This window comes from Pocillopora verrucosa, chromosome 10, assembly GCF_036669915.1.
Source record: "Pocillopora verrucosa isolate sample1 chromosome 10, ASM3666991v2, whole genome shotgun sequence".
NCBI lineage: Eukaryota > Metazoa > Cnidaria > Anthozoa > Scleractinia > Pocilloporidae > Pocillopora > Pocillopora verrucosa.
In genome coordinates, this window is record NC_089321.1 from 3,976,251 (window position 1) to 3,990,567 (window position 14,317).

The 14,317-nt window shown below is 37.7% G+C and overlaps 1 protein-coding gene across 1 annotated transcript; it reads left to right on the forward strand.

Moving 5' to 3' along the window:
- Positions 1-3,390: 3,390 nt before the first annotated feature.
- Positions 3,391-13,153, forward strand: LOC131788410 (non-homologous end-joining factor 1). Its single transcript, XM_059105493.2, has 8 exons — positions 3,391-3,606; positions 6,690-6,797; positions 7,478-7,585; positions 8,333-8,471; positions 9,118-9,179; positions 10,198-10,312; positions 11,309-11,526; positions 11,919-13,153. The coding sequence occupies exons 1-8, from the start codon at positions 3,391-3,393 to the stop codon at positions 12,009-12,011; spliced, it is 1,059 nt and encodes a 352-aa protein (XP_058961476.1). The 3' UTR covers positions 12,012-13,153.
- Positions 13,154-14,317: the final 1,164 nt, after the last annotated feature.

Below are 14,317 nucleotides of genomic sequence, written 5' to 3' on the forward strand. Positions count from 1 at the left end.
GCCGTTTTGCAGCTTATGGCGATTTTTATCGTAAAAAAAACCAAATGAACCTTTTCAGATAGCTGATTTATCTTAAACTTTCAATTAGAGATCAACTTGTAAAGATGCCGTCAAACGAGAAACCTCAAGCGAAAAAATGATGGCCCGTTAGTCCACATGCATGTAAGGGAGCTTCAATCACATGATTTTAGAGAGAGATTGGAACGAAGAAAACATTGTGTCCGTGGCAACGCGAGCATATGCTTAGGACATGAAACACGAGGCCAATTTGTTTTTGTCAAACAATGGATCTCACAAATCCGCTTTACTCCTGAAATGATCTAAAAGATGCCGCTTCAGCGTGGGAGTTTGGCTAAAAGATCACTGGTGTGGGGTATTCATCACTCTCTCCTCTGTCTTAAAGCAGGAAGTCTTAAGGTTTTTGTTGCTTTTAAGGCCTCTAACATGAAATTTGATAGAGAAGAGGCAGTTCTTGATAACAATTAAGTTGCAAGCGGATCTCATCTGAAAATATTCCTTGATACCACTTAATACGGCTTATGCTCATCGTATTTTTCACTGTCGTTTAACTTCGAATATTGATTTAAAAACTAGATAGAACTGGACACAATTTGTGCAGGAGTGCACTTTGTCGAGTGTACAAAGCTATGAAGTGGTGTATTTCAGGGTTTTCCAAAGTCAACAACGACCCTTTCTAATACTAAAACGCTCTATAAAACTAAAATAACATTTAGTGACATCGCTGTTCTTTTACTGATTTCGTATCTCGAATGTCGACGCACTCAGTTCTCCGCTTATGTCGGCGCCGTTTAAAACGATTAGCTACCAAAACAAATAGAGATTAAGAGATTTGGCTTAGAATTCAGAGCAAATTTACTGATATTTTTTACACCATCTTAGCCTCATAAGAGTTTTATTTCCCTCCTTAAATGCCATTATGTCACAGAAAAGTTACAGCATTTTTAGTCCATCTTGAAAATTGACTCAGTTAATTTTTATAATTGTTTAGTTTTAAAATGAAAGTCTTCCGAGAAATAACCTTTAGCTTAGAGGCCAGCAAAGTTAATTCACGCTTAAAAGTCGTTGAACTCTCGAGCAAGCTGAACGCCTCATGGAATAATTTCCCGTTACCCGCCAACGCAGTCAAATGGAAGTTCAATGTTACCCTTTTTGACATAGAAAATCATGGTTAAAAACAGTAATTAATTTAATTTCTCTCTGATTTAAAAGAAAGTAGATCTGCTCCCACAGCATTAAAAGAAAAAAAAAACTAGATAAACAGAGGACTGTAATCTGTTCTCAAAGGTTTATTTGCAATAAAGGTGAATATAAAACTTGTCTCGATCGATATCCTTTTTTTTTTATCTTAAGTCAGTTTCCTTTCCTCTACTCCTGCTTTTTCTATCGTTTACATGTTGTGCGTCAAACTCGAACTAAACTACGAATTCATCATTTCCCTTAATTACAAAGAGAGTGCTGATTTTGTTCCTTATTTGATTGTGATTCTGTGAAACGGCGTCACTCCATCTTCGTCAATCTCTCTAGTTCAACCTGCAGGGTCAAATTTAATGAATGCGATAAAGTGAGAGAGTGTCTCGTGCAGTGACGAAAAGTTATTTGGTGGGTGGACAGACTATAAACTGTAGCTAGCATAGCATGCATGTGGTGTGAGTTGATCTGCCCACAGCATGTACGGCGACGCTTTACACACGAAATATCTATTATTCAGAAGTAAAATGTCACTAATTTTTTGTCCTTTGTGGTCGTAGAAGTTACGTTTACGCAGGCCAGAGAAACTCTGATGCGATACTTTGGGGCTTGGCCTATCTGCCTTGACTATTTTAAAAAATTTCAATCGAGTCACCCTGAAATATTGAATTCATGAAACATTGCACCTGTGATGTTAATTTAGAACTATATTTCGCAGTTAAGAAGGTTTGATAATACTGATAAACAGAATTTTAGGGCCAAGAACTGAACCTCTGGTATCAAGGTATGGAAGGTTCAGTTCTGTTCTATTGAATTTTAGCAAGAATGGTATATGAGTCCAGCCTTTTCATCTTTATACTTCATATACAATAGCTTACATTATTACGATGGTCTAAACTGGATTTTCAACGTGAAAGCTATTCCTCTTAGAGGTATCGTGTTAGTCCAAGGGAATCTCAAAAACCACGTCGAAATTCCTGTTCAATCTGAACTGCTTGCTTTTAAGAGCTTAGCTACAGTGTTAAATCTGTGATGATAAAAAAAGGACTGATTTTTTCACGCTACACGGTGTATGTTTTTTATGGGAGCTAACTAAACCATAAACAGTCTCTTGCAACAATTACCCTTCACAACTACAAAAAGTTTTACATGAAAAAAAAACCTGGAACATGGTTTATCAGTTGAAAGAATTAACTTGACATTTCAAACTGAAAAGAAGTTGAAAACGAACGAGTCATCGCAGAAGAGAAACTTCTGCCATCTTTCATCCCAAAGCACCAGTCTGGCTTGAAATGAGTACACTTCTCTATTTCATGATCAGTAAACATGCTTCATTAGTTGTCTTCTCTAGTTCCCTCGTTATGATGACCTCTTAAACAGTAAATCACTTAAACAACACTCTCGTGACTGGGTAACCACGTGAGCAAGTGATCGCCACGTGGTGCCACGTGGTAATTCACTTAATATTTCCTGTTCGTCTGAGTTACAAGCTGTTCAGGCGGCATGTTAAATGCAGTGTTTTGTAAATGTGTAGGAGCTGAATTTTAAATTCCCATCGTGTGAGCAGATTTTATCATCTGACCAAATAATCAGGTTGTTTAATCGGTTGAAAACAGATGTTCGTAAAGAAAGAGAACATTTCCTTTGTTTTGGATTCCATTAAGCCGGTTATCGACTGCCATTAATGTTTCCGCCAAAATGCTGACCGTAATCCCTTTGTAAAACGTGTAGAGAAAGCTCAAATCTGTTACCTGTAAAAATTCTTTACCAAAAAGCTTTTTACCTTCATGCTTTCATAAAGATATTTTCAATTTCTTTCTTGGTCTCGAAATATTATTATAAAAGGAAACTAGAAGCTGGCCATAATCTGAGCCCGCTAACTGAGAAGTAAAAAATATTTAACCACCTAAAACTTTTCGAAGAGTGGACGAAATGAGACACCAACGTCCGATCATAGCAGATACTCAGGAAATTGTTTTGAACAGAATCTTGGGATCCCCTTGAAACGTTTTGCACAGTATCGTTCCGCACGGTCTCAGCTCAATTACGATAGGTGCGGTTGATACGCACTCCACTATGTCCTTGGTCTCAAAGGAACCGCAGAGAGACTGAGAACGAATCCAAGAAACCTTAGGGACAAAATCTGTAGACATACATGACAAAATTATCCCTCAAAACAACATGGCGGCCACAATTAAAAGAGAAACTTCGTGGAGACGACGCTGGAAACCGAATCTTAACTCCCAACCATGGAAACATTTTTCCATTTCTGGAAAATCATTTTTATTGAAGTCCATGTTTGTTGACGCGGACTGCTCTTATGAATTTTGCTTGTGGGATTTCAGCACTTTCTGGTACGAAAAAGTTGAGCATGATGAGTTTGAAGCTCGAGCAAAGGTGTAGTACTTGCATGTGACTTTGCATTTATCCTTTGATATTAAATGTAGCCTTCCTAGAGATAATTTCGAAAGCTGGATACCGTAAGTTTTTGATATAAGGGAAAATATTCGGGTACCTCAAGGTAATGTTTAAAAAAAAAAAAATAGACTTATTAAGGCAATGATACTGTAGGACACTACCGTCATTCGTTCACCAGCCGATGTTAGTTGGTGGTCCAGAATGCCTTAGCTTATCCCGGTTTCCATAGCATGACAGTAAAAGATAAGGCCTATACTTCAGCCAGGTGGCCCATCCAGCGAGAGGCTACTCCAGTTTCTGAAGCAGGTATCAACAAGGAGTAAAGCTACTCCCCTGGCTATGATGCCAGCTCATCACTAGCTACCCCTAGGTATTTCATCAACTTTTCCCCAATAGTATGCTGGTGCCCATTTATACTCCTGGCTGGAGAGATGCACTGGGAGAGTAAAGTGTCGGGCTCAAGAACACAACACATTGACCTGGTTACATCTCCAACCTGAACATCTCAATCCTGGCCCTGGTCGATTGAAGGGCAGATAACGCTATCCACTGGATAAATTGCTATCTGGTTGATAGCCTGGTATATTTTGTTGACACTTATCAGCTGGACAGTGATTCATCTGTTGCATAGCGTAATCCCTGCTGTTCTCAATACATTTCCTAAGGGGCTGACAAGGAGAATTTGTTGAACAATCGAGAGCTTCTATCGTTGGTGATCATTTCCTTTTTTTCTTGTGACCTTTCTGTGTGATTTTGGGGGTGATATTGTAAGGAGAAATTAGATGCTAGTCACTCTCAAGGGTTAAAGGGTTAAGCCTTTCACTCCCGAGATTCAATCAGTAATTCTCCTTACTATCTGCCATACAATTCTTATGATGTTAGTTCAGAGAATTTGGTATTGGATCAACTAATTTATTTATTTATTTATTATTTATTTATTTATTTAATGGATTCGTACAAGTACAAGTACAGGTGCATAACAATAGGACATAAGTCCCCTTCTTGGTTAATACACCCACACCCAGCCCCGTAAAAAATATCCCAGAAAGAAATATCCTGAAAAAAGATCCCTTCCCTGATCCGACTAAACTACAATTCAAATAATCTAAATCACACAGAACATTCTAAAGTATACAAATTAACAACTTAACTTAACTTAACTAAACAAGTACAGACAGAAGAAGTATTTGCACAGCGACACTTAGGACAAATTAATTTAATAGAACGAAAATTGTCACCATCAAAGGCATTCAAATGATAATAATCCCATAATTTATATTCTTCTCTATTCTCATCACCTACCTGCTTGATATTGTATTGATATTGTAAGGAGAAATTCTGTCTTGGTCACTTGTGGGAGTGGAAGGTTTAAGCCTTTAGAAAGAGATACTGTGAGGCCTCAGAGATCTGCAATGCAGAACTCTCTCTCAAAATTTCCTTAACCTCAACATCTTTGTAATCATACTTGTACAATATTCCCAAAAGTCAAGGAATTTCAAAACCATGTGACTGTGGCACTATTATAGTAGTGGGTGTTCTGGTATCAACCCATCGCTTCTCTGTTTCTTTCCATGTATCTCCTTCTATCACTTAGTTGTTTCTTAATGCTGTATAATAGTCTGGATTGTATAGGTTCTCTTGATTCCTTAAATTTTTAGAAAAACTTAATGACTGCCTTTGGTTTAGTTATTGAGAATCATGACTGGAAGTCAAACTCGTGCAATTTCTAAGTATTCTTAGCCAGCTTAAACAAAATGTTAGACACAGGATTTGTAGATCTGCTGGGGAGCACTTAGCACTCCTTCATTGATAGATGCTATTTTGGATTGTATAGGTTCTCTTGTTTCCTTAAAGTTGTTAGAAAAATCTGCATCTGGGCTTGTTTAATTCTTCAAGTTCTGTGAGAATACTCAAACTTATCAGGTTGAAGTTGTTATCTTGATCTAACACCAAATTCTCATAGCTTATTGACAAGAAATTGTATAGAAGCTTGAAGAAAGAATCAATAATCAGATCATGGGATTTAAAGGGCCAAGTGGTCACCTCCATTAAGCAGTTGTGGTCTTCCTTGACTTAGGACCAACAGCCTGTTTGTATTGTCTTTCACTTGTATTGGACACTCACTTAAATTGTAACCACTCAAACAAATAGAAGAGTAATCTCTCAATTAAAATTTATTCCATGTATTTCTTGCCAATCAATGTTAGTGCTTTGGGTTCAAAGGTCCTTGATGTATTTCAGATCGTCTTTCTTCTCTGGACTGTTTGGACAAATATTATGCACAGACATCATGAAGGTCAACTGTAAGAGCAAATATTTTATTGTTGAAAAGCTGTGGGCTTTGCCATATATAATTTTGAACAGACTAGTCAAGATTGGCTACATTTGTAATTTATGGTAATAGGACTGAGTGGAGTCCAATTTAGTCTGTAATCATATGAGTGATTAACAAAATCAGATGAAAGTCAAGCATGAGTCCAATTTGTTAATCACACATATGATTGCAGACAGAATTGGACAACATGAAGTCCTGCTACCAATCAATCAAAACTATGACAACATTTGTGAAAGAGACTAGACATTGGTCATAAGTTTTAATAAAAAAAAAACAGTTAACTCAGTGAAATGCGAGACAACAGTGCACGCATATAATGCATTCTGTCCACTTAAGTTGACATGAGGTGTTAACTGTCCCTTTAACTGTCCTATTACACTGTCCAATTACAAGCATGACCAGTACAATATCCTATTAGTGCTCAAATCAGGCTGGTGATAGCCAATCATGTTCAAGAATTTTGTTATATTTTTTATTAGAGTCATTGTAAAGGCAGAGGTAGCATATAAGAGGAAGCCAATAAACAATGTTAATGTCTCTCAGTTGGGTGATCCAGCTAACTTTAGCACAAATTTTAAATTTGTTATGCCCTCGCAAGATGAAATATGCTTTCAGCACCTGTCTAACCTGTCTCATCTGCATTGAGAGTTTGGCTCTGGCCCCTGAACACAGAAAGCATTATAAGGTCCCAAATGCACCCAAGTGCTTATGTGTAAATTTTTTGCAGAAACTCAACCCAAATGTTGAAGCAAAACTCACATATTTGCTGAAATTTGTGCAGAAAAGTGTTGTGGAACCTAATCAAAAGGAAGAACCATTGTTTATAATCAATCAGGTGAGCAAATAAAGCTATTACAATAATGTCTCAATGAAAGAGGCTCCCCCCTCCATTACATGTGTGCCCTGTACTATCAAATGCTAAAAACTGTGATTGCCTGAAATATTTCACTCAGTTATAGAAAAAGAAAGATAATAAATTTTGAGGTCACCTAAAACAGTTCCAAAATTTTTTGTTGTAAACCCCCACATGTGACAAGGTAGTAGACAGGATTTTGTGGGATTATTCTTAGAGCTCATTGCTAAGTAACCATTTGGAACTGGATTGAGGGAGCTAGAAGCCTTGCAACACAGTCATTGTTACAAAATGTAACCTGATCTGAAGTCCTGTCCATTTCCACACATGTACAAGGGATCAGGGATATCCCAGTGATGAAATCACTAAACACCTTTTATTACCTGTAGGTTCACCATGGTAGATTTGATTTTCGGTCCTGCTGTTACAAGTGGGTTGAGTTTGCTATAAGCTCTCATTTTAGCTTCTGGGGTTTCCTTCCTTCAGAAAGAAACAAGTGTGTGATATATCAGTGAGAACTAACATAAACAGACAGAGAACCATATGGGGAATGTTCCTCTTCTAGATGGTATTTTCTCTCTCATAAGTATTATTTATAGTGTTTTTTTACATTGTTTATCTGCCACAAGTAGAATATTTAATTGTATGTTTTTTTTTTAAAGGAGAATTCCTCGTCTGAGGATGAACTGGTTTTAAAAATGAAGGCAAAGTTACAGGGGGGTGTACCATTTGTCTGGGAATTCCACTGTTCAGAAGGAGGAAAACACATGGTAAGAAAATAGAGAAATGAAAAGGAAATTATTGATACCTGGTGTTGTTGTGTTTGAGGTCTGTGTTGGAACATACTATTTAGCTTCTTTTGCAAATGGATTTAAAGCCCCACTGTTAACCCTAATCTCACAAGATCAAATGACAGTGTAGCATCAAGCAACCCTTTCATAAAAACAAGCAGGGCAGTTGTGAAAGGTTTTGGACAGAAAATAGTTATAAAAACCATCTGCACCTTCACTGCTCACTTTGGTGGCTTCCTTGCCCTTATTTTTCACTGTGCATCCCCTGAGAAAAAACATACTATGCAGGTACTAGAAAACAAAGGTTAAGCAATTGCCGTTATGGGCTACTCTGGGATATAACCTGTCTTTTTAACTGTGATTAAAATTTGTGCACATGTACTTATTACTCCCGAGAGTGATAGGGTTGCATCAAAATATGTAGATTTATTATTTTGTACTGTAAAAAAAAAAACCTGTTTAACCAGTTGGCTGTGTGCCCTATGCTTCTCTATCTGCTTTGCTTTTCCCGCCTTATGAGAAATGAACAGAAAGACTTAAGATAAAAATAAGCGGTTGGATAATAAATAACTTATTAGACATTTTGGTGTGAAGTATTGATGAGTATTTCAGTCTGCTCATTGTTTGTATTTTGACTCACCTTACAGGCTTGTCAAACTGCGGCACAACTCATAAAAATGTTCAGCAATAATATACACCAAAGTGTGTTATTTATGTTGTTTTAAGGTTGGATCACAGCTAGTGCAGCCAATGCTTGCCATGATTGCTGAGTTAAACAGACGGCAGGCTGAGCTCTGTAAGCTTCTGAGGAGAAAGGATCAGGAGATTATGGATTATAAGGACTCGGGAGCATGCTTGTCAAGAAGTAAGGGGTACAGTTGTGAAATAACACACTTTCTTCTGAACTGTTGATATTTCTTTTGGAGTTAGAAGGCAACTGTGTGCATTAATGCTGTTATTCACTCCTTGTCACAGCTTTTCACTGCCAGGGGTCACTAACAGGGAGTTTTTGACTGTGCAGAGAATTGATGTTTAGATCCTAGAGAGAGAAAGGGTCGGACCTCAAGCCTTGACAAATGCATGCATATTGTTTAATGCAGCTGACAAACATTGTCTGGAACAAGGCTATTTAAAATCCTACAGGTTACTTAGCAATTATTTCATGAGTGCATGTTGGTTATGAGATGGTAAATAGTCAACACAGTGCATAGCCCCAAGTTGGCCTTAATCAATTTTGTCTCTGACAAGTGCAATTGGAATAATTGTTTTTATTACCAAATTCTATTGAATACTGGACATTTGGATGTTTGGAAATTTCTTCAGCCCCGCAGCAGTTGGTACAATGTATTTCTATGTAAGGTGACTCAGAATATGAGGTGATAACTAGCCCTGGAGTTGAGTGAACCAATCAGAAAACTAGAAATGCAATATTCACAAATGAAAATGTTTGCATCATTAAATTAATATGTGATATTCAGTCCAGTTTCAACTGTTCTCTCTTACAACTTTAGAAAGCCTTGCAACGTCGGAGTTTAATGAAGATACATTCAAAAGTAAAATGATTCTCTCACAGGTATGAATAGCTTGCATTACTGAAATTGATATTGCTCTTGACCTTAATTAATAACTTGCTAACTGAAGCAGACACGGTTGTTATTTTCCTATGTGGGTTGCATGTGTCATGTGAAACAATTTTAGTCCAAGAAAGTGTATGAACTTCTTATCAACTGAGCACATGGGCCATACTGGGAAATATTGGCCTTAGAATATGACAGTATGGAACAAGGGCCAATATTCCCCAGTATGGCTTGAGCAAACAAGGTTAGTAAGCAGTTTATTATACAGCACTTGGACCAAACTTGTTCATTTTGAATATTCTGGGATTTCAAAACAAAAATACACACCTAATAACTGTTTCCATGGGAATGGTCAAAATCTTGCTTAATCCCGACCTTGTAAGTATAATCAGAATGCTTGGATTTACCTCAAGGCTGCGTTGTTGTGTAAAAAAAAAGTAATTATTAATAGTTAAGCATTTTTTGGTCACATTTCCTTTGTTGTTAGTTGTTAAGATTTGTTTACCTTAATCACACTGCCGCGTAACATTCCTTATTTCTCTCATTTTCTGCTTGTTTTATTTTTGACAGAAATCCAAGATGGTCATCCTTTTGTGACTAAATCAACATAGTCTCTGACATCATGATTTTAGAGCTGTTTTATTATAAGGCACCACAAAAATGCATAATTCACTCAGAGACATTTTTTTCCTAGGAAAAAAGGAGATCTTTTTGATGGTCTTCATAACAGCCATCTGATTTCAAACTTAACCCTGTAACTCACAAGATCTGATTGTTCATTCTCCCCTCTAGCTGCTTCACATTTTTTTGTAAATTAGTTACAAGAATTTGGTGTTGGAGAAAGAAAACAACTTCTACATGATGAATTTGAGTATTCTTACTACCTAATGTGTGGGGGATAATGTGTAAATATTATAGGGAGAATTTACATGTTAATTACTTTTTGGAGTTAAAGGGTCAACTGTCAGCTTCATGTGTATTTTTTCATTTTGTTTTCATGGCCTGATTTATTAGGGTTTTGAGGATGCTGTACAAGATGCAGTTATACAAGGACTTGATGATGACTCATCTGAACTGTATAAACAGGTTATGATAAAAACAGCATGGCTAGCAGAAAAAGATCTACCAGGTGACAAATTATCTTATAACATAGCTAGTAAATTTGTCTAATCAAATTCAATTGTGTGAGTGTGCTTCACATTCCTATTGTGCATGTTCATGACATCAGCAAACAAATCCCTTGAGAAAAAAAAATTTCCGTCAGGTTGAAAATGTTATAAAATAATTGGTTCATACGTCAGCTGTGCATTCATCAAGATATGAAGCACTTAGCAAGTTTGGAGAGCACTCAAGAAGCTAGAGTTGCTCTCAGCTACACCTCAAGCAACTCTGACACATAATTCGTGCTCTCCAAACTTCTTGCGTGCTTCATATCTTGATGAACGCATGCTGACTTATGAACTAATTGTTAATTACAGTTACTGCTGTTGGATACATCATCATGACAGTGTTCTTTTTACCCTTTACACCCTAACATCAATGTGCATATTCTCCACACATTTCCTAGGGTGGTAACAATGAGAACTTTTTTTACAGTCAAGAGCTTCTATAGCTTGTCATCATTTCCTTTTGTCTCATGACGTTAATATACCATTCAGGGGTGATATTGTAAGGAGAAATTAGATGCTGGTCACCCTTATGGGTCAAATTAAAAGTTGGTCTTCAAGGAATACACTACTTGATACAATACATTCCTACAAAATCAACTCTGATGCAAGTTGTTTAACCAGAAAATGTTTTACCTTTCCATCACAGCACTGAATTTCCCCCAGCCCCGTCCCCTCAGTTTTAGGTCTTTTCTGGGTAATTGTGGCTAATCTTGGGACTATTTGATCAGTGGTGAAATTCAAATAAATGGAGTCTATCAGGTTCTAAAATTTTGGGATAAAGTTTACATAAATTTAGCACTTTTTAGGTCCTCTCTCATTTCTCAGCTTCTGATTGCAGGTTTACCTTGGCAAAAATCACAAAAAAAATTCAGAAGTAGTGCTAGTGGGCTTTAAACTGGATACAGTGGTACTAATAAATGTTTCCACTTGTTGCCTTTCTCCATTTACTGTAACAGAGCCAGATGAAGATGTTGAAGAGGCAGATGATATCTACGGATCAGTGGTTATAGGGGGTCCTAGTGCCCCCTCATGGACTGATATACCCCCTCCTTCCCTCTTTGGAAAGGAAGATGAACCTTTAACCACATCCCCCAGGGTATCTCCCAGGAAAACACCCGTCACATCACCAGCAAAGTCGTCTGGGATGTCATTGCCCTCAGATTCGCCTTCTAAGGTAAAAATATGAACAGAATATCATAAGGTTTGTTTGTGAATTAAGCTGGTCGAATTGACGGACAAAGTTTCTTTTAGTTGTCAAAGCATGAAGCAGTTTGACCATTTAACCGCTCCCCTTGAGTGGGATTGTGGGTTCCTAACAAGGAGCTTACTTGTTGGATAAGCTCCAAGTCATGGGTCAGCGGAAGTGTTAGACTTACTGTTATTAACAAACCTGTATGAAATTACACTCCGTTTAATTTTTCTTGAGAAATGGTGTAACACTTTTTAAATTTTCTTCTCCTATTGTATGGTGAGGAGCCCGCCCGCCCCCCCCCCCCCGCGAGGAACAATGAGGCTGAGTGTTGTCAGAAATTGTACCAATTTTTCTAGTTTTATATTTCTTTTCAGGATATGGAACTAGAAAGACGCGAAGCACTGCAAAAGAGACTAGCCGAGGAAGCCGAACGAAAGAAAAAGAAAAAACGCAAAGTTAAGTTATGACAGGCGCGCACAAGTCAATATTTTCAAAACTGGACTGCAAGGATCTAGAACTTTAGAGCTTGGTTGATCCTTACGCGTGAGAAGATGCAAGCTCTTTTAGGGGCTTTATTTCACGTTTAAAAGACTTCTTTGGGAGACAACAGTTTAGAAATATTTCAGGGAAGCTAACGACAAGTAAAGCATAGGTCAAAAAGGGCGTGGGCACGAACTTGATGGACAGTGTCCGACACCATCGTTTAACCCGTATCACCGCCCCCTCTGCCTTCAAGATATACCCTTGAGCAACACGCCCTGTGCAGAAGTAGTACTTTAGAAATAAAGAGCTACTGTAATTAGATAGAGAAATCTTCAAATGAGTGTCGAAAATATTATAGGACTGCTTTCGTTTTGCTTTGCTAATCTTTGTAATTTTTTTTAAAGGGAAAAGAAACTCACCCTTCCCCCTCGACCAATCAAATGTAAAACTAAAACCTGAGAGACTCAGTCACTCAGGTTTTTGCAAGCTTTTTCGCCTTGAGCTCCCTTGGGCTTTTTGTAATATTATCTTTGTTCTGATTGGTTACTGTGATTACTATGGTTTGGGTATTACGACACTCCCTAAAAAAGCGGTTTACGTACCTAATAAAAAAACAACTACCTATAGGGGGAGAATAACCCCTTTTTTCTCGTTTTTGGTTCAGTGAAAAAGTGCTACTGGTCACAGCAGTGTTTATCTTAAGGGGGTAATTTTCTAAAGAAACTGTGGTGCTGCGTCGGTGGGAGAATGTAACAGGATAATTTAATATTATCAACTGAGTTGATAACGTATAATGGCCACCGTAAAGAGTTTAAAAGCTGACATTTCGAGCGTTAGCCCTTCGTCAGAGCGATTTGAGGAATTTTGGGTTGTTTTTGTATATTTATGCAGAAAAAGGAGCTACGCTAAGATGATCCTTTCACTGCCAGGAGTGAGTGACCAAAAAGGAATTTCTCCTTAACAATATTGATACAGAAAATTATAGATGAACGGATATTGTTTGATTCATCACCAATTATCACAGCTTATAGTGCAAGAAATGTTTGGCAATCAGGGCTGAAAATTGAAATTAAATTTTGAGTGTCATTTTCAGCCTAGTTGAAAATGGTCCCTCAAGAGAATGGAATCTTGAAAAAGTCCTTTGTTGGCGTGGACGAAATTTTAAGTAACAGAACGAAGATAGTTGGAACGGTGAAGTTCAACGCAGATGATTCTCAGAAGTTACATACCACGATTTTGCGTCTGGTTAACGAGCAGAGCACGGAGGAAAATACTGTGCGCGATAAACCGGAGATGAAAATCTTAGGCCCTAACCTTCAAAACAAGCACGTCTTGATCAATTTTCAGTTGAGAAGACAATTAAACCGGGAAAGTACTGGTTTTGCTTCACTATGCTCGAGGGTTGTACAACAAATGCAAACCATTCCGGATCCAACACGTCCATACTAAACCAGTCACGTTTTCGGGGTAGTGGGGAGGGGGTTACTGAAGTTTCCCACGTTTGTAGCTGTCCGCGTATATTTATTGTTAGCTCTCATTGGGTTGTGATGGTACAATTTGTCACTGTGATCCCTTTTGTTTCGCATCTCTCCATCCAGGTGCCTTTCTCATTAAAAACGCAATTCATTTCACGACTTTTTCCTTTCTGCCGTTTTCCTTGTGAATTATTTGTATCTACAAAAGCTGCCGTGCTTTAAGTGTAACTAAGCTCATTGCAGGTCACTAGTTATACTTTACCCCTCCCCCCCTCCTCCCACTTTTCCCTAGCAAATCAATTACTTTACGACAACACTAAAATTAGGGATGTTTCAGGAAATGTGATGATGAATCGGATGATCGGTGAAAAGCGATCTTTTGTGCTGAGATAACTGCTCAAGGCAAAGATATTTTAAATTGATTTCATTTTACTCGGTGATTGATGTTTTGTCAATCGAGAGGAGAGTACAAATCCAGTGAGGGATATCTCTGTAGAAAGAACACATATCCAAACTGAGAAACCACAAAGAATAATCAGTATTCCCAGCTGCAAGATGCGAAGAATGTAGAATTTGTGCGTCTAGAAGCTCCCTACAGCTATTTATCACTTATTTTCCAAAACAAACTAGCCGTGGGTGGAAAACTAAAAAATCCGGAAGGAAAGAAAGAAAAAATTGTACATTATTGTCAATCGTGGCGTCAAGGCAAGGGCTTGCTTTGGCTCGCTTGACTCCTCTTTTTGTTAATTGCGATTGAAAAGTCCTCATAAATTGACAAAATTTGCATGAAATCTAAATTTTTAAAACCTAAATTG

What these genes read in the sequence shown, in the direction of transcription:
- LOC131788410 (XM_059105493.2), top strand. Translation starts at nt 3,391, where the DNA reads ATGGCGGCCACAATTAAAAGAGAAACTTCGTGGAGACGACGCTGGAAA. An exon ending in CATTGTTTATAATCAATCAG is followed by an intron (nt 6,798 to 7,477) that starts GTGAGCAAATAA and finishes TTTTTTTTAAAG; the next exon opens with GAGAATTCCTCGTCTGAGGA. An exon ending in GGGAGCATGCTTGTCAAGAA is followed by an intron (nt 8,472 to 9,117) that starts GTAAGGGGTACA and finishes TTACAACTTTAG; the next exon opens with AAAGCCTTGCAACGTCGGAG.